This window comes from Planococcus citri, chromosome 1, assembly GCF_950023065.1.
Source record: "Planococcus citri chromosome 1, ihPlaCitr1.1, whole genome shotgun sequence".
In the NCBI taxonomy this organism is placed as follows: domain Eukaryota; kingdom Metazoa; phylum Arthropoda; class Insecta; order Hemiptera; family Pseudococcidae; genus Planococcus; species Planococcus citri.
Window position 1 is genome coordinate 28741798 of NC_088677.1, and position 20422 is coordinate 28762219.

General features: G+C 34.0%; 1 protein-coding gene across 6 annotated transcripts in view; it reads left to right on the forward strand.

The window, feature by feature from the left end:
- The window catches only part of LOC135831213 (mucin-5AC-like), a 407292-nt gene that overhangs the window by 295582 nt on the left and 91288 nt on the right, over positions 1-20422 (forward strand). For all 6 annotated transcript variants that reach the window (XM_065343528.1, XM_065343529.1, XM_065343530.1 and 3 more), the window contains one exon: positions 6209-6271. In XM_065343528.1, the coding sequence (XP_065199600.1) occupies positions 6209-6271 (63 nt within the window). The remainder of the gene's footprint in view (positions 1-6208; positions 6272-20422) is intronic.

Sequence of the window (20422 nt, forward strand, 5' to 3'; positions counted from 1 at the left end):
ACGTCAAAAAACAGTGTTTTTTGACAATTTTTAGCAACAACAGGACTTTTTGGCAATTTTGACAAAAAGTTGAGATTTTTTTTAATTTTTTCAAAAAAGACATTTCTGTAAGTATAATTTTGGCAAAAACGAAACTTTTTTGACAATTATTCTGGCGATAAGATTTTTTGAACATTTTGACAAAAAACAGGTAGGTACATACTTTTTTGACAATTTTTACAAAAAGATGACATTTTTTGATAAGTTTGGCAAAAATAGGAATTGTTGACCCATTTCCAAAAAATACAATGAAAACTTCTTGTGAAAATTTCCTCGCGAATTTCACTTTCATTCAATTTTCATCACTGTAAATTTTAATTACGTTTACAACACCCGTGTTTCTAGGCAAATCAATATTCCACAGAGTACGCGACGATGATAATTGAAAAATCAAATCTAATTGAAAACTTGACTCGTTAAAGAATTCGTAACGATGATATGAGCTAATTTAGTTGGAGACACGTTGTTTTACCCAAGTCATAAATATTAATAAGATTCGCGATATGTGAGTCCCATACCATCACACTCTTCGTATAACCAACGTTCAAGCTAGACTTTAACATTTCATATAATCAAACGACATACGAGTGCGAGTACTTTGCTCGGTCAAATATTCCATTCGGTGGTATAGTAAATCAGTTTACAAACCATATCCTTTGATGTTTTTCTGTACTCGATGGGTATATACTTCCGGCCATGGGAGCTCATTTTAACCACACTGATCTATTAAAATGAAATACTATAGCATATACTATGTATAGTAGACATATACCTAATCATATTCTTCGCAACAGCTATGATTTTGTTTGGTGTACTGTTTCTCCACAATAAGGAAATGAATGCAAGTTGCATATTATAATAATACACCTACCTAACTAGTATAGGGCTGAACAATGTATAATGTATGTATAGGTACATATATTAGATACGTGTACGATACGAGTATAAAGTTAGAGTACCTATTTACCTACCTACGTATACAGCGGACTTGAGACGTGAAGTAACGAAATTATCACCAAGCGTTCTATTCACAGCCGAATATAATTACGAGAATAATTCAATAATTTCGTTAACCCCGGATTACTTTGTAGGCATTGTCAATACAGGGCAATATTTTTTGTCGTGACAATACAGACGGCACTGTGCTCGAGAATATCTGTTGAAATTGAATACAAACGTGCACGTACTTCATTTTAAATATAGGTAGGCACCTTTGCTCGTAAATTTTGGCCTATTTTCGTATCCGCCTTTGCGTTTCTTTCTCATTTCTCACGTAGAATTGTAAATATAAATACGTAAATATTCCTAAATCCGATAAAATTATTCCTCATAATCGACGAATTTTTTCCAACAGCAAAATGTAATCAAATTTCCCAACCAGGGATGTCACTCGGTTTTTGAGAATTTCGCATTTTTTATTTTAATTTTACAAGAAGCTCGCGTATATTACGCGTATTTTTTATAAAGGAAAAAAACTAACGAGCTTTGACTCGCGGAATATTTTAATAGACAAAGAATATCGAGAAAGGAAACGTCCATTAATCTCTAATTGAATTTCAAATTTGTTACCCTTGTCACTTTCGTATTGACAACCTAACCGTAGGATTTTCACTCTACTAACGTAAGTAGTAAACGAACAATGTGACGAGTAAGAGTAAAAAAAAAAGTAGACCGGCTGGTTATGTGAAATTGTGAATGGTGTCCCATTGAAGATGTTCTTTCGGTAATTGAAATTATGTGTATTTTTCTCATTCGTCTGTGATAAATCTTTCAAAAAATAATATACTTCAATCGCTGACGGCCGGTGTTATGGTCGTGTAATACGAGTATGCCCTCATCTCATCTAATAAAATAATTACTGATATTCACGAGATTTTCTTCGGATCAGCTCTAATCTCATACATTTTCATTTTCTCGAAAATGAAGAGCGAAATGACGAGTAAATCGTGCGTTGCTAAGGCTAATAAACTAAGGAATTGTGTAAAAGGTATCATGAAAAACTTACCAAAACACGTTACCCATTATTGACTCATCCATGGATTTGACAGATTCATTTTGGTAGATCTACATACATATTATAGACTCTGGAATAAAAACAAAAATATCGAATTATTAGACAATAATAATTATTGAGCTGATAATTTACTAAACAGAGAAACTTTTTGAATATTGACAATGCTGGAAAAATGCCACGACAAGCTACCAGAATTCAACTCGATTATATCTAGGTACATACCCCTTTCTGTCTTAAAATTTCATCATTTTATTCAACTTCATAGAAATTATTTAGGTATTATTTAAAAAAAAAAAAATAAAAAGAAATCAGATGATTGATAATTATCTGAGTTCACACCTTCCTAAAAACCGAGTAATTTGGTCGAAAGTGACTAAGTATGTGCCCAAAATTCAATATTTTTCATCTCTGGAGGAGATGATTCAAACACTTTGAAACTCGTAGACATAAAATTACTAGATAGTTTCAGAAGTATGTAGATGCAGAAACGTAATGAATTTTTTTCAAAAAAAGTTCTCCATGTTTGTTTTTAATTTGGGGGGGGGGGCGTTTATCAGTCATACCCTTAGGTAGGCTCAAAATCGGTGCAACATGATCAAGAAAAGTTAAAATCAATAATTTTTTTAAAAAGATGAAAACCAAAAATTAAAAAAAAAAATTTTAATTAAAATTAAAAATTGAAAAAAAATAAAATCAAAAATTTTTTTTAAAAAAGTGAAATTTTGCCAAATCAAAGTAGGTACATTAAAAAACACTAAAATTATAATTTTTGATTCTCAAGCTTCAAACTGATAAGCAATCATTGTTCTTGAGTGGCTCTGAAAATTTTTTTGACTTTTTTTAGCTTCCACTCTTCAAGTTGAGGTTTTTCACGAAAAAAATCCCTGAAAATTTCAATACTCCGTAATTTAAAATCAAGTCGTGCCAGAAAAATCAAAAATATCCAATTTAGGTATTTGAAAAATGTTCCAAAAATTCTCGCAACCTGCCCTTCAACATTAGTATCTCGGTCTCGGTACATACCCCCCCCCCCCCCTCTATACATGGAAAAAATTGGAAAATCAGCAATTTAAGTTTGCAGAAATTTGTTTGAAAATTTTTCATTTATGACTAAAAATGTTCTGAATAACCCACTCTTAAAAAATTCAAAAAACCTCCTTCGTTTTGAGATCAATATTTTAAAAATTATTATATTTTTGAGCAGCAACGTGCATCAAAACTCAAAAGACATACCAATGTCAAAAAACTTCTTTTAAAATAGCTTCTGAGATTATGGCTCCTTATGCGCTGAAAAATCAAACGTGTTATTTTTGGAAGGGATGTTCAAAAAATCTTGAAATTTTTTCTCCATTTTAAAGTGTTCAAAAATTCGTTTAAAAAATGTCGAGGAACTACATGGCTGAAAATATTTTAAAAATAGGTCAATACAAGGTAAAATTTTCCTAGAGCTGCAAAATTAGTGCAACATTGTCAAAAAAAATTGAATTGTGAGCTCATTCGGTCACAATACTCGGATCAAGGAGAGGATGATAGAGGTTGACTCGAGAAATCTTGTGAGATGGTTTTACATCAAAACTATTTTTTTTTTTTTTTGGATGGATTTTCCCCAATTTGGCGAGGGTTTTCTCCCTCCCCCTTCCTTTCATCCCAAATTTTGAAAACTTCCCTCAAAAGTACCTAATTTTGTGAGCATAGTAATTTTTTCCTTCAAAAATTTCGCAGTAATTATGTACCTAACTTTTGAAAAACAAAAACAAAAGCAAGAAAATCGGAAGAAAAACCAAGCTGAAGTTTTGAAAAATTGAAGACAAGACTGCGAAGAAAGAAGCACAATGTTCCCAAGGCCCAAAAAAACGAAAGATTCCAAGATGAACAAACAATAATTGAGGAGGTGGATAGCAAAACGCAATAACTCCAAAATTACGAAAATTGAGTTTGATATCTATCCTTATGTAAAATTCAACGGGGAATCCATTCCCGGTGTCAGATTTTGTCCATCAGTTGAATATCATAGCGCAATCGAGGAAAACAAGTCTGATTTTAGAGCTAAATGCATTGAAAAATGAGATTTTGTTTGCAAAACGCAATAACTCCACTACTTTTTATACATTTCAGTTGCGCAGATGTGGTAACACTGTTTTTTTTCATCGGGTGGGTATTGAAAATCGTTGGGTAGGAGTTACTTAAAAAAATGGTGCTTTCTTTGCCACTCTCTGAATGCCATATCACACACAGGAATTGTTTGAATTTCACATTCCATTTTTTAAATTGTTTTTTATCGAAAATTCTCGATTAAACATCAATTTTTTCAAATAAAAAATACGTTTTTTTGCAGAAAAACACCAAAAAAAAAATTTTGCGTTCAAAACGCAATAACTTTTTTTTCTTTTCCTCACTGTGCTTACCCAGGTGACCGAAATTTTGAAATTGAGTGGAAATTTTATTTGTGGCACCTCCCCCTTTCATTTGACACCAATTTCGGAACTCGACCCCCCACCCTTCCCCTCCTGACAATTTTTCCTAATTTCCCAAAAAAACCAAAAATGGAGTTATTGCGTTTTGCTATCCACCTCCTCAATTATCAACCATACAGGACTTCAACTTGCAAAAATTCTCTGAAAAATTTCAATTTTGATGCTTTAAGTATCTAAATAAACAATAATTTACCACACCTAACCATTTTTCTACAAGTTGTTTTAAAAGAAAATTTCCTAAAATGAAACACGAAGCTGAACAATATATCACGATGACTAGGAAAAATCTCCACGATGCGTTTAAACTTTCTGTTTTCTCAATTCCAGCGCAACAATTTCACTTAAGCTAGAGCCTACGAGTACGTAAACGTATATAGAACGATACAAAATTCCACAAGTACATACACGTTAGCTGACGTAAAACATTAGGGCTAAATGGACACTTATTTTGTGTCTAAGGTACTCGTAACACAAATCTAGTGGAAAAAGCCTATCACACAAGGAGTCTTTGCCAGTCTAAATTGAAAAAATAGCCATAAAGTTATCCTGTTTTTCAGTTCTTTATTAGCTAACATATTAACTTGTCTTTGAAGCTGCAAGCTCGGTAATTTTATATATTTTTTTGTAATCAAAGACACGCGTCCGTACAGGATAAATTTATTTTAAAGAAAATACTACATAGTATATTATACGTACAGTGTACGATATAAATTTATATGGCAGACAGCCTAAATCTCGCACTTCTTTATACGATGCGAAAAAATGTACAATGTAATGAAATTTATATCTATTTTTTCGAGTAACGAGAAAAAATGCTCGTACGGAGTTTTATCTTTGCCACGTTTACTTTACCTCTAACATCATCCTTACAAACCCAAAGGAATTTTTTACTCTATAAAGAACCAATATTTCATGCATGGAGGTTTATTCGCAGATAACTAGGTACAGTGCTACATACACATACCTATTTATTATGCGGAAAATATTACACAGAATCAAACTCAGGTGAAGGAGTTGCAGAGTGAAAGTACTTTTCGTCGTACTAATCTGAGGTACCTACCAACTTATTTTTCACACATTACGAGGTTTTCAATTTACTTTGGTTCCCATTGTTGGTACTTTTGACTTCAAGGTAGGATTACTCAATAAAATGATGTCAAGTACAAATATGAAACTACTCATGCACAAGTTGTATTTGTTTTTCTATTTACACGATGTACTATTTACTATACAAGTTATGAATTTAGTCGACTTTTGACTCGAATTATATGTACAAGTTGAAAATTTACGCACGAGTTTAAAAGCTGTATGCGAAACGCGAAACGGAAATGGGAATTAAACTCGTCACGGTATTGCGGATGATAACGATTTGATCAGTTTTCAAAACTACCGAATGGGTTAAGGTAAAACACGAAATCCGCAGTTAGAACGACATACTAAAGGAAGTTTTGCGGTTTAGCCGCATTCCTTTGCGGAATTTTCCTTACTGCCGCGTGTACTAATACGAGCGACGAGACGCCACCACCGCCCCCCCCCCGGTCACCACGTCTCTCTGTTATCGTTATTATTTATTTCTCGTGTATTATACGTTTCATGCGTAGGTATACGAGAACTGGAGATGCATTTAGCTGGTATTTTTTCCATCTTGTAGTAATCCGACTATCGTATATTTTTATTTCAGAAATGGCCACAGCATGGAGGTTGTACCTGTCATTTGGCGTGATATTAATCTTCTCCGAATGCGGTAAGTTTTTCATGTTTTTTTTTTTTTGTCGTGAGAGCGCTAATTGTATGTAGTTAAATCGGTGTTCAAATGTTGTATTTTTGTCGAGAGATTGGTTTTTAAAAGATGAATTCTCAATTTTGTAATAAAATGGGTGATATTTTTATTTAAGGCTTATTTCTTCTGTATACAGAGTGTGTATGATTGGAGTAATGTCTTTAATGATTTAGAAGGACTACAAAAAGGGACATTTTCAATTTTAGTTGAAAATCAAAATTGAAGGAGAGGGAGGCCATGGCTGATCGAAGTTTCTAAAATGCTCCAGTGCACTAGCCCCTTCAATTTTTCCCAAAAGCAGAATATGAATATAACTTTTCTCGAACAAGATTTGAAGCTCTTTGAGTTGATTGGTTCATGACTTGCTTATGTGCAAAATTAAAGGGGGTAGAGCACTACTCATAAATTGAAAAAAAATGTGCGCAATTAAATTGAAAAATATTCAAAATTAGATTAATTTTAGAACATTTTACCCCCCCCCCCCCATTCTCTACAAAAATAGTAATCAAGAAAACAAATTTTAGAAAACTGTATGTAACATTCACGCAGGGTTGGGTATCAAGTTTATTTTCAGGTCCAAAAAAAATACAAAAATTCACATCATTTGAATGAATTATTTGCCCTAAAATGGCAAAAAAAAGCCAACAATACTTGAAGGTTGAATTATCAAAAAATTGAAAGTCCAAGTAGGAACCTAATGGCTAGTACTTTTATTTCTTCAATAATACTATGAATAAGATTTTAAAAATGAAAGAAAATGGTAGATAATAAAGAAGTTGAAGCGTTTGAGTTGCAATATTGAGGGAGATTCTTATTTCCAGCCTTATTAAAACCGATTGGAATCCACCCCTCCCTCCCAGCCCCTCTCAAATCTTCAATAAGGAATTGCTTTTTGATCGAATTCCACCCATTTTCAGATTTTGGGAAAATTATATTATGTTATATTAAAGGTTATCGCCGAGTTCCACAAAAAAAGAAATTCAACTATGTCACATCCTCTACATTTTTTTCAATTTTAAAAATTTCCAACTAGCCAAATAAATTAAAAGTCAGCGAGAAATTTTTTTAGAAAAAATTGCAAAATTGAAAAAAATACTAACCTAATAATAAACAAGTTTTTTTAAAATTAACAGAAAATTGGAAAAGATGACATGAAAATAATTATCGAAAATGAAAAAAATTAGAAGGCTGAAAATTGGGAAAAAGTTGATGAGGTATCACCAAAATTGAGTAAAATAAGGGCAAAAATTTTCTAAAATGCAGAAAAAGTAATTTAGGCACCTGCGATTAAGTGAATTTACCATTGCATAGTAAAAAAAAAACTGCAAAAATCGCATCAAGTCTATAAAATAGATCAGTAATGAGTGAACCCGGCCCCAAAATCTTGTCAATTATACAGAAATCGATGAAATATTATGTCCAAAATTTGAACGAATATTACTTGAAATTATCAAAAAAATCAGTAAATTTGATATTAAAATGTCTAAAAACTACTCGTAAAAAAAGTTGAATTTCAAGTCTTGCGATCAAACAAATATTGTGGCTGAAATAATTTTGCAATCCAAAAAAAATTCAGAATTTTATAAGGATTCTAAAGATGCATCAGTTTTTGTCCTACAAGGGGAGTGGAACTTGAAAAAACGCAATGTGAAAGAAGTAGGTACATTTGAACCTAAATACATGAAACCACATAACCCCCTTCTCCTCCTTCACTGGCTGAACATTGTCTTTGAGTGGGGGGGGGGGGTAAAACCTCCCCTAGAAACAGTTTTTGGAGTTTTTATTCAAAAATTAGGCACTCACGAGAAACATGATATTCCAGGTAAAATTTGCAATAAAAAAGGTTCCCATAATTTTTCATCAAGAACGAATCGTTATGTCGAAAAGAGTTCCAAAGGACCTGAGACAATTCAAGAAGCATTTTCAAGTACAAAGATACACATGCCGTGTAAAAGCAAATCATGTTTTCTAAATTTTGACAAAAATTGTCGAAAAAGTCTACTTTGAGTGAGAAACCACCCAAAAAAATTTTGAGCCACCTATGAGCGCAGGGAACTGAACCAGGAGGACAAAAAATCGTTCGAAGACTGGTTCGTAGTTGGGAAGGGGGAGGGGGTTGAATTCAACTAAAATTGAATTTTCAATAAATCAATATAAATGTAAAATGAGTTTACCTATTTTCATTTTTCAAAAGAATGACATGAAATTTTCAATTTTCTATTGAGCAGATTATGGTATTTAGTGGGGGGGGGGAGAGGAAGGTCAAAATAATTTTTATATTTTTCTCAATACATAGGCCTGTCTTTCACAAGTTTTTCTCGATGGTATGATGAAAAAAATCATCCACCATTTTTTTTTTTACCAATCATCAAAATGTTTAAGGAGGAGAGGGTAAACAAGCCTCGAAATTTTCTCAAGACGAACATTGAAGGCTCATATCTCAAGACTGGCTAAAATTGGAGCGATTCTCTTCGCGATAAGGTTTCTAAGAGAATAGATTAGAAATTTAAAATTATTAATTAAAATTTGAGTGGCTCAAACATGAAGTTTTAATGCGATAGCTCAACTCTTCAAGATGATTGCAAATATTAAAAACTTCAATGATTTAAAAATTTGGAAAAGCTATAGCGAAATGTTTTTTTTAGCTTCTTTTCACCGAAGTAATTTTTGAAATTGGAAGTATGTATTATTAGGTGCTCCAAAACCCACAATTTTTATCAAAGTTGAAAAAGTTTTCAAAATGAAGTGGACCACTCTTTGTTTTGATTTGAAAAGGGGTGAAATTCAATGAATTAATTTTTTCGATGCAGGAAATGGACGCAGATAGATTGAACAAACCAAAGGACAATTATTTGAGTGTTTGTAATTTAGCAATTGTATGTTGCAAAACTTGATTTCAGGCTCAAAATGGAGTTTTTGAACTGATTTGTTCCTCACAATAATATTGAAATAACACTAGGAGATGTTTTATATCTCAAAATTTGACTAAGCAACATGGAGCTGAATGATAAATTCACAGAAAAAGTGCGTACTCAGAAAATCGGTTTCAGTTTTTGAAATGTAAGTAACTTTGATAGACAAATGAACAACGCTGTTGGCGAGTTATTGCCTGGAGTGAAGTTTTCATAAAATACGACACGACGATTCGATGAAGTTGTTTAAAGCGTTGAAAAAACTATTAACGCATTGACTGGTGGAAAGGATTGATGGTTGGAAGAAGCGTGTGAAATGGAGTGGTGATAAAATTGCCTAATCGATTCGCCGTAAATATCATCGAGAATTACGAGTTTGGTTGCTGTTGGTTTGGTGTTGGTGTAACGCGAAAAGAACGAAACGTCGAAAATATTATCTGCAGTGTTCTGTTGGCGTGAAAATGAGCGAGGGAAGAATAACATTTCTGGACATTATTGCGTGCTCTCTCTCTCTCTCTTGCAACAACTCTTGTTGCTCCATCGAAAAGTTGCCAGAGAGGAAGCGAGTAGATGAGTATTATGAAGTTGGCAACGTGGCAGTGACGGATGAAATTCACCAACGTTGTTTTTCTTTCTTGCTTTCGTTTTTCTTTTTCTCTTCTCTTTTTTTTCACGCATAATAAGTATGTTGCGTGAAGAAGCGAAGAATGAGGAAAAGGAATAAACATAAAGAATGTACAAACGACGCTTCATTAGACCATCACGTTGTTATCGAGAAAAGAATGCGAGACTGTTATCCGCGTCGGAAACCATTTCACTTGATGACAAAGTGCGTTATCAAATCCATTTTGTTTTTCATGCCGACAATTCGTAAATAACAAATTTTGCTCGCTATCCGTATCCGCCCCTTCTACCAAATGCTACATTTCACACTGTCAACGAATAAAATATATCATACGGAAAGTTTTCCTGTTGCTATAGCTGATGTATCGTTTATTATACAATACCACCGCGTTATACATGTACCAAAAATACCATACACTATACCTACTATAGTTTCATTGGCTTTGTTTTCAAATTCTAATCGTAATAATGAGACCGGGTTACACCTATATTCGAAAATATATAATACTGAGAATAAATCTTACGTACAGGATTGTTTTGTGTTACACATCCACGTCAACGTGTTCAGTTCACATGCAATCGTAGCTCTAGCTACCTTGGTTTTTGTGCCTTGTCACATTGCATTACCTTCATTCGGAAGCTTAATTTTACAAATTGAAAAAAACCAATAAATTTCTATTCTTAATACCAAAAAAACAGACAAGAAAAGAAAAAAAAGTGTCAACATTTATATAACGCAATCCCTTCGATAATATTTCTTTTTAGCGTGTGAAAGTAACCTGAGTCTGCGATGAGGTATTTTTTTTTCTTATCGAAATTTCAAATTCGAGGCATTCGAATAATCTCCTCTATGTGTTTTCTCAATACGGTAATATTTTATGCATAGAATTATTAGCGATTTGTTTTCACCTGGCGAATGAGGAATTCTAACGTTTTTCCCTTTCGAATTTCATTTAGATTTATGCAGGAGGATGATAGCCTGGTCAAATAGCAGAAAAAAATAGGTGAACCCAAACATTATTGCGATCAAAAGTTTTTTTTAGTGAATATTGTCTAGGGTGGTATGCTGAACAACATACTAAAAGTCCCCGCCCCTACCCCACGAGCTAACCCCCCCTCCAGTGGATCAAAGCACCCCAAAATCAGTTTTTCGTCAAAAACTTCTGAAATATTGAATTTTGAGTAAAATGAGCTCAGTGATCATTTCATCTCCTCTCCAATACCTATCAAATGAGCTATCGACTAACTCCCTAGCCTCAAGGGGGGTGGCGCTACGACCACTCAAAGTGACGTGATTTTAATAATTTTACATTTTATGACTTGGGACTTGTAACCTGTTCTAATTGATAAAATGAAGTCAAACTTGGGGAACAGGATTCTTTTGAGAGCCAGAGTTGACCTCTGGAGTGGGGAGGGTCAAAGTTAAAAATTACAGAAAGGTCATTTTTCTGGAGGGGCATAACATGACCCCAAATGGATGAAAAGGGTCCAAAATCATACCATCGGACAGTACCTCATCTGTGATCAACATATCCAAATTTCAGCTTCCTAGGCCATCCCCACTCCTTTTAAGATGGAAAAGCCGAAAATAGGGGAAAAATAAGGGGATTTTCACCTTGATTCGGCTTTAAATGGGGTGGGGATGACCTAGGAAGCTGAAATTTGGATATGTTGATCACAGATGAGGTACTGTCCGATGGTATGATTTTGGGCCCTTTTCATCCATTTGGGGTCATGTTATGCCCCTCCAAAAAAATGACCTTTCTGTAATTTTCAACTTTGACCCTCCTCACTCCCAGAGGTCAACTCTAGCTCCCGAAAGAATCCCATTCCCCAAGTTTGACTTAATTTTATCAATTAGAACATGTTACTAGTCCCAAGTCATAAAATGTAAAATTATTAAAATCACGTCACTTTGAGGGGTCGTAGCGCCACCCCCTTGAGGCTGGGGAGTTAGTCGATAGCTCATTTGATAGGTATTGGAGAGGAGATGAAGTGATCACTGAGCTCATTTTACTTAAAATTCAATATTTCAGGAGTTTTTGACGAAAAACTGATTTTGGGGTGCTTTGATCCACTGTGGGGGGGGGGTTAGCTCGTGGGGTAGGGGCAGGGACTTTTAGTATGTTGTTCAGCATACCACCCTAGACAATATTCACCAAAAAAACTTTTGATCCCAATAATGTGTGGATCAAATTGCATTTTGACTGGGCTATGAGGTGGCTGAATTATGAAAAATTTTTAAGATTTAGGTAGAAATGTTGATATACTTAATTCTGTCTGAATTTTAATCCGATTTCAGGGTGACTTTTTAAATAACCGTTTGTCGAACCTAAGTTAGGGTCAATAGGTTTTTTTTTTTGAAATTGTACAAGGTGTTCCAAAAGTCACAAAATATGTTAATCGAATGGATAGAATACGTTTCAGCTCGCCAATCAAAACTTATTCCAATTTCAAGCAAGACTTCGACGTTACATCATATGCATGATTGATGAAAAAAAAAAATTACGCCTGGAATTTATTACAATGAAACTCATTTCTTGTCTGCACTCTGTCTCTTGAGACGAATTTCCGAGATATTAATATCAGAGAGGCTGAAAATGAAAGTAGCAAAGAAGCAGAAAGTGAAATTTTCTCGTCCTCATTTAGTTAAAAAGTCCGATAACCCAAATATGTATCCAATCAATTCAAAAATGCTTGTTCTTGGCATTCGAATTGTACCTATTTCTCCACTTAGAAAGTTTTTCAACTCTGTTTCTACTTTAAAGGTTCCAATTTATGCCAATTTTTACAATTGGTGATCCTCTTTTTCTATTTAGACAATTTTCTCCCCCTTGTGAAAAATTTGAAAAATATTTTTTGAGATGGGAAAAGGTTTACGAATTCGTCACAATTAAAATATTAAAGCTCACTCTCAATTGGAGAAATAATTATTGATCGGAGGTGGGGGGATTATTTTGCAATGGTCCTAATAAAAATCGAACAAAAAGTTCATCTCCTCCTCAGTTTTATTTTAAAAAGTTACATTCAAAGGAAAACTTCAGTAAAAATGAGAGAAAATCGCATAATTTCAACAAACAAAAAAATAACTTGCTCCACAGCAAAAAACTTTGTGATTTTAGAAAATTTTAAAATAAAATTCGTGGAATTTTTTCTTGTTTCTCGATCTAAAAAATCGCACCTGGACTCATTCTTGACAGTACAGTGAGTACACACGTATCATTATTTACCCTCAACTCTTCATTCAGTCACTTTCCTTTCCATTCACATACATTTCTTTCGACTCATCACACACTTTTCACTCGTCTCCAACACACACTTTCGAAGGAGAAGGGAGGGGGTATAAGAGTCGCGTGAAACCGCGACAAGAAGAAGCGGAACACAGCGAAAGAAAAATTATGTAAAAATTCTCGCCATGCTTGAAAAAAAAATGACAAACATGATGAACTTTATAACCTTGAGGAAATATATTGCAGTACAAACCCAGTACTTATTCATTTTCTACCAAGTCATCTGCGGCGTTTTAAAAAATGTTTAGACGCCGTTCGTATAATTTAAATGCAACGTGTGCTCGTTTTTCGAAATTTATCTCCAAGCAATGTACAAATTGAATCTATTCGCGGTTTTTTCTCTATGTTTCTGTTTTGCTGCGTTAGCGGTAAATCTGAGCTTTAAGGGTGTTAAACTCGCTAGTTTTAAATAATAATTTATTATCGTATCGAGCCACCGGTTGTGCTGGCGAATTCTGTTGTTTTGTAAGATGAAAGTTTACTCTGTCATTTAGTTGCTTGCTGGTGTTGTGAATAACATGGATGACCGAAAACTTGGGTAAACGAAATTGCGAGACAGGGGGCAGAGTTACATTAGGAGTTTGATAAAGTTGGGAAGCAGGATATTTTTTTGTGTCACGTTTTCTTATGATTTTTGAAGAATTTCGAGCCTGATATTTGGTCATATTTCTGAGATCTTTGAAAAAGATATCATGCCACAAATTCAAATATTCTGAAGCATTTTGAATGATATTTTTTTCTCTCATATGATTTCATCCTCTTTTGATAGACTGTATATTCCTTTTTTTGTAGTGTCAAAAAGTTAACAAAATTTGAAGCTTAAATTTTTTAAAAGTGCTTAAAAACAATTGTGATGGAAGTTTTTGATTTTTTGCCAAAATTTTGACCAATTTTGAATTGGTGGCATGACATCTTTTTCAATTCTGTAAAAATTCTCAAAAAAAATTTTAATGGAAATTTTTGATTTCCTGGTGAAATTTATAACATATTTCAATACCTGGGTTGGTCCTATAATATACTTTTTTCAATGATCTCGAAAACCATGACTAAATAGTTAGTTATTGTGCTCAAAATTCTTCAAAAGTGTTCAAAAAAGATTTTGATGGAACTTTTTGTTTTTCTGGCGAATTTCAACTCATTTTAATAGGTCGCATGATACATTTTTCAATGTAGAGGGTATTCGATCGAGGACCACAATTACTCGGCATAGCAGGGAACTTTATACCCTTGGTCGGAGGTAGCACAGCGTAGCAGCGCGCTCTGGACGGATAGTTCCGCCAGAGCTGAAGATGACAGACACGGGCAGCTAACTATGTCCGCCTTGCAGTTTTCTGATGGTCGCTTTTGATAGTAGAAGTATCGTTTTAGTATAAATGTACAAAGTTTGTAGTCCTGTGCATGGCACCGACGGATGATATCAATTGTACATATTTCAGTATTGTGCAATAAACCTGTGAAAGGAATATTTTGTATTGTCTTATTTACTGTTGATAGAGTGAGTGGTAAATCCCTAACTAGGTTCATACTACATAGGAAGGGTGGATGCGAGCTTACTCCAACCCATTTGTGGAAGAGTAAGCCAGATTCAGCATTTACCACTACATTGGCGCCCAACGTGAGGGTGGGGCGCCAATGTAGTGGTAAATGCAAAATCTGACTTACTCCAACCCATTTGTGGAAGAGTAAGTCAGATTCAGCATTTACCACTACATCAAGAAACCCGGAAATTATAACCAAATATTGGGCTCAAAATTCTTCAAAAATGCTGAAAAAAGGTTTTAATGGGAATTTTTGACTTTCTGTCGGAATTTCAACTAATGTTGATAGGTCGCATGACACTTTATTCAGAAATCTCGGAAATCACGAACCCTTTTCAGGCTCAAAATCCCTAAAAAATGCTCAACATGTTTTCGTCGAAATTTTCGAATTTTATGCGAAATTTTAACCCATTTCGATAGGTCACAAAGTCACTTTTGAATAATTCTACAACAGCTTATTTTTACTCAAAATTAGAGGGGAGTCACGATCTCAAAATTCTACTTTCTTTTCTGTGCAACCCATTTTTAACAAATTTAAGTTGAATGGGTGTGGATTTCTTGGACAACAAAAATTCCAGTCAAATTTGATTTCTAGAGCACTTTTTGCCAATTGTACTGCATTCTACAAAATTGAGATTAAATACAAATAATTTTCCATTATTCAATGGTATTTTTTTTCCTTTTTCAACTTCTCAATACCAAACTCAAGAAGCAAACTAAACAACCCTACGAAACTGTGTGGAAAAAAGGTCCCAAACGTTGCGAGCAAATCCTAAACCTAAAGTAAACTAATTGAAAATTAAAAACTGGAACCAAAACTAATTCGATTTTCTCACCAGCAATCTATTTAACGAGATAAAACGTGGGAAAATCTACCCCATCGTTCGAACCGTATACACAGCCTATACTACACGCGATGAAGAAAATTTCACGCATTCTAAAACGATCTCATATCCGCTCCATTAACTCAACACGAAAAAAGAAAATGCCGCGTTTGAAAAATTAGTCAACAGCTTTCATCTTTAGCTTAAAAATTTTTTAATTCTAATAGAAAAGCCGTTTGAAAGTTGCACATTTTATTATAACTTCCAATAAGCCACTTAAAACCCGAACACGTTGCGCATATCAACTTGGTTTTAAGCGTTAGCTGATTAATCCTTAAAAGTAACTTTGCCTCGATACACTGTTGGGATTAAATTTCACATTGAGTGCTTCGAAGAATTAAAAGAAAAACAAAATTTTTACCGAAATTACCGCTCGAATATATACCTTAAGTTGGCCGACTTGATTGCATCGTTCCCCTTCTAGTACATACGTACTTTGGTATACAGGTGCCTTATCCGTTTAAACAATACGAATCCGTACATTTGGTAAAATTGAGAGTTGGCAATAATACCTTTTAATTTTCTCTCATGGGTATCAGCCGAACAGGTCTCCATATGGGTTTTCTTTGTTTCATATAGTAATATTGCCGAAATGCTTTTTTTGCCTTTAGTACGTACATCTCCCTCTTCCCCTCACTTAGCGTCGATACTACTTAGGTTAACCATTCGATATACGGGTACTAGAGGTACCTACCTACATCGAAACAGGAAACCCTACTTGGGTAAACGTTTCATTGTACGAGCCTATAGAAAAAATATGGTTATAAAATTTGGTAATTTTTTTTACCCCTGAACCAACAACGTTAACAAATAAATCTTACAAACGGAATGAAAAATACACTCTCGCTAGTTCTGAAAAAAAAAATACGAAATCTCGCCGAGTAAAACGAAAGAAAACAAATAGAAAAAGAATGAATGATGGTGAAATTAGCAGAGAAGCAAGACGGAAAATAATTAGAATAAAGTGCTAATTGCATTAACGCCGTGTTTCCTTTTCACAGTATAGTTTTTTTTTCTCAATAATCGTGTTTTTAATGCTGGAAAATTTCGCATTCCGGGGTATTTTTCACGCATACGATGCGATGCCTACGCATAATTCATCATTCAATCTTGGTAAAATTTAAATACACCCACGGCCCACGCGGTCAGTTTTTCAGCTGCCATGATTCGAGGTTTGTTTATACGTGTAAAAGCACCCGGGTTGACTTTACATTACGTATTACGACCCCGTATCTAGACGAACGGTTATCGAATTTTATCAGAGAAAATATGCGAAATGACCGTCTCCATATCTCGCTCTGTGGCGTAAAATCTCAGATATTTCTCAAGTACGTAGGTACTTCGAGTTGAATGAACTTAAACGTCGGACGAAACGTTTCAAATATTAATACCTGCGGCAAGCATTGGTATATTGCCTTAGCCTATGAGCCCTTGCTACTGTGGCGAACGTCTGTTTTACATCCTTTTTGTATACCATTTCGTATGTAATTTTAATTTTCATCAGACCATATGAAAGCATAATCGCGTGGTGCATTCGCTGCGAACATTCATTAACGAAATTATCAACTTCAGGTAACCTTTTTCCTTTACATTTCACATCGAGTCTCAGGCATTAAAATGCCGATAGCGTTGGGTTGAATCTTTAAACATGGCGTACTCGTGAATTACCGTATTAACTCGTTTCAACTATGGCCGTACGATTTTATTTTCAATTAGCCAGCCGACGTATTTAATTCTGAAAATTTTAAATCTGAACGTGAAATAAGGGTATTAGGTTAATCTCTGAGGTGCTGTGTGAAAAGGTCTCATGACGTGGTCAGAATCGATTTTGAATTTTTAGATTTAGTGAAAGAAAACTACGTGGAAAGAAATCACAGACTGATTGAAAATTGATCAATTTGCTTTAAAATCGAAATATATTTAGAAAATCTAAATCAGGGCTGGCTAAAATAACGAAAAATAATCAAAAAAATTGAAATTTTAGCAAAATTAAGTAAGTAAAGTTAAATTGACAACAATTGCTTAAAAACATTATTTAAAGTTTTTAAAGTATAAGTATCTCATAATTCAGGTAAAATTTTGCCAAAATCAAAAGTAATGTAATTCATGGCTCATAATTTTCATGAATCACGAATCACAGCTTTTAAAAAAATGATTTGAATGATAGATCATGAATCACATTCACACGTTTGAAAAAATGATTTGAATTGTTCTCAACCCAGATCTAAATCTGTTTTTAGAGACATTTTTAAATTTCAAACATTCAATAATTACATTGAATTTGCGTAATTTACGGTACGTCGAGCAGCAATTATATTTATGGAAATTCATGAGAAATTACGAAACAGTCTCACTTTTCTGACAAAAATTTGGAAGACCCATCATTATTTTGCGAGTATTAATATGGTCAAAAGTACCTAGTTTTTCATATATTTTTCAATGAACAGCTACTCTAGCTATTTTTTTTTTTTTTTTTGTGGTTTCTTTCACATTGAAATGTTTATCTCGCGTCTTGTAACTTTTTGATTACTTCTCCAAACTTTTTTGATTACTAAAGTTACTTTTTTTTTGGGGGGGGGGGGATTGAGTAGCAGCCCTGAATTCTCATAATTTCTTACTCCTCCTCACTCTCCCACAAAAAACCGGAATTTATGTTGAATCATTTTTGAAACAAAAGTTTACAGTGACTACCTACGTTTTGTAAAAGTTGCAAATTTTCTAGACAATTTCCTTCAGAGAAAGTTGGTATTGATTTTTTTAGGTTTGGTGTGATCGTGGCTGATCAAAATTCAGCATTTTCCTCTTTTGGAGTAGATGGCCTAAAAATTTTAAAACTTTTACATAAAATTGTTGTCAGATAGGTTCGTACAAGTATGCTGATCTCCCCCCCCCCCCGCCGAAATGATGTCTTATGTTTAGGAGGTTTTAGGGGGATAAAGTCAGGAAGAGGAAAGAGTAGGAAATTAGGGAAGAAGATGAAATATTTTGGAAATATTTACTTTTTTTTTGAAATTCTCAAGCCCCCTCCCAAAAAAGCGTAAATAATGCGAATTTAAATCATTTTTTGAAAAAAATGTCATGTGCTTGTGCAAATTTGCAACGCGTTTAAACTGGAAAAATCGTTATATGAATTGTAGGGCTAATGGTGAAAACCGCCTTAGTCATTTTTTTGTTCACACAACTTTAAACATTTTTTTTCATATTTCATCAATTTTAAAGGGAAAAATTAGTATTGTAATGCATTCTGGGATAGTTGATGCTTGACCATAAAGTTTTTACATTACTATTGAAGTAGGACAACAACGTTTTCATTGATTTGTACAAAAATCACTTCTGATTAAGGCGACTTTTACCATTAGCCCTTCAATTGAAACAGAGCCCGAGATGTTGGAACAAGAAATTTGCTGAGGAACTGCTCGAATTGGGATTTAAAGCTGATTTTAATGATCCGTGTTTCTGTTTATTTAGTATCAGAGTAAAAGATTTTGAAGGCTTCCTAATTATTTATGTCGATGATAAGTATGATTTTTGCTGGAAATGATTTGAAGATACTTGAATCATATTATCATCACCTTGAAGGCAAGGGCATGTATGTCCATTTAAAAAAGTACAATTTTACGCATCACTGATAAGGTTCGGATACGCTCGGAAGGGTTCGTTCAGTTCTGATTGAACCTCGGTCTCCTTTGTGGATCTTCCGTGGTTCACGTTTACTGCACACAGATGCAAATTTTCCATTTCAGGGCATCCCTGAGTCTTATCAGTAACGCACAAAGACAATTTTTTTTAATGGACATACACACCCATGCCTTTAAGGTGACGATATTAAACAGCTGAGAAAGATCTTTAAGATGAAAGACATGGGAGAAACGAAGAAGTTCTTTTCTTAGACCTGAATACAGAACGAGACTGAGTAAATAGAATCCTGATCTTAGATCAATCTGATTATTGTGAAGAAATATTGAAACAGTTTAACATGGGAATTGTGAAATCACACCAAAATGCAAGAAAGCTATGTGTGAGAGTAATACCCCCAGAAAACCAAATAAGATAGAAAAAAAAGACAGAGTAAACCTGACCCGAAGAAATTTGACAGAGCACCGTTTTCTTACAGAGAAGCGCTTGGAAGTTTATTGTATTTGTGTAACGCGACCAGACCTGATATAGCTTTTGCAATAAATTGGTTGAGCAGAAAACAGTGTAATCCAACTCAAGAAGATTGGCAAGCTGTGAAACGAGTTTTTTGTTACCCACGAGGAACCACCAACCTTGGACTTCAATACACTTGTGAAAATTTTAAAATTCTTTGAGCGCCTCTTCCAGAGATTAGAAAATGTTGATCATTGAGTGAACAAGTCTTATTACTCTAGTTAGAGGGGGCAAGGTCGCCGCAAAATAAGTTTATGAAATGGATTTGCTCCAAAATCAACTTTTTGGGTAAATGATCATTTTGCCTAATTTTTCTGAAATTTTCATCAGGTGGAGGGGGAAGGGTGAACCGTGGAAGAGGAAAAAATTCATCATACATTATGAGCACGTAATTCATCAAAGTACATAACAGGTATATATTTTGGGTAGTGGAAATCGAAAATGAGATTATTTTTTGGATCGGGAGTGTTTCAATAAATTTTAATGTTGGATTAACTAAACAGCTGTTTTTTTTTTTTTTTTTTTTTTTTTTAAATACTTACCTATAATTTCAACGAATTGGTAAAATTCACCATAATACACGTAGGGTGAACAAATCCTACATAAGTGCGTCAATAAAACACACAATGAATGAAATTAATTTTGCATTTAAACGCAACGCATTCCGATTAATTTAATTTTTACCGCTAATTTATCTTATTTTGGCCCCATTAAAATG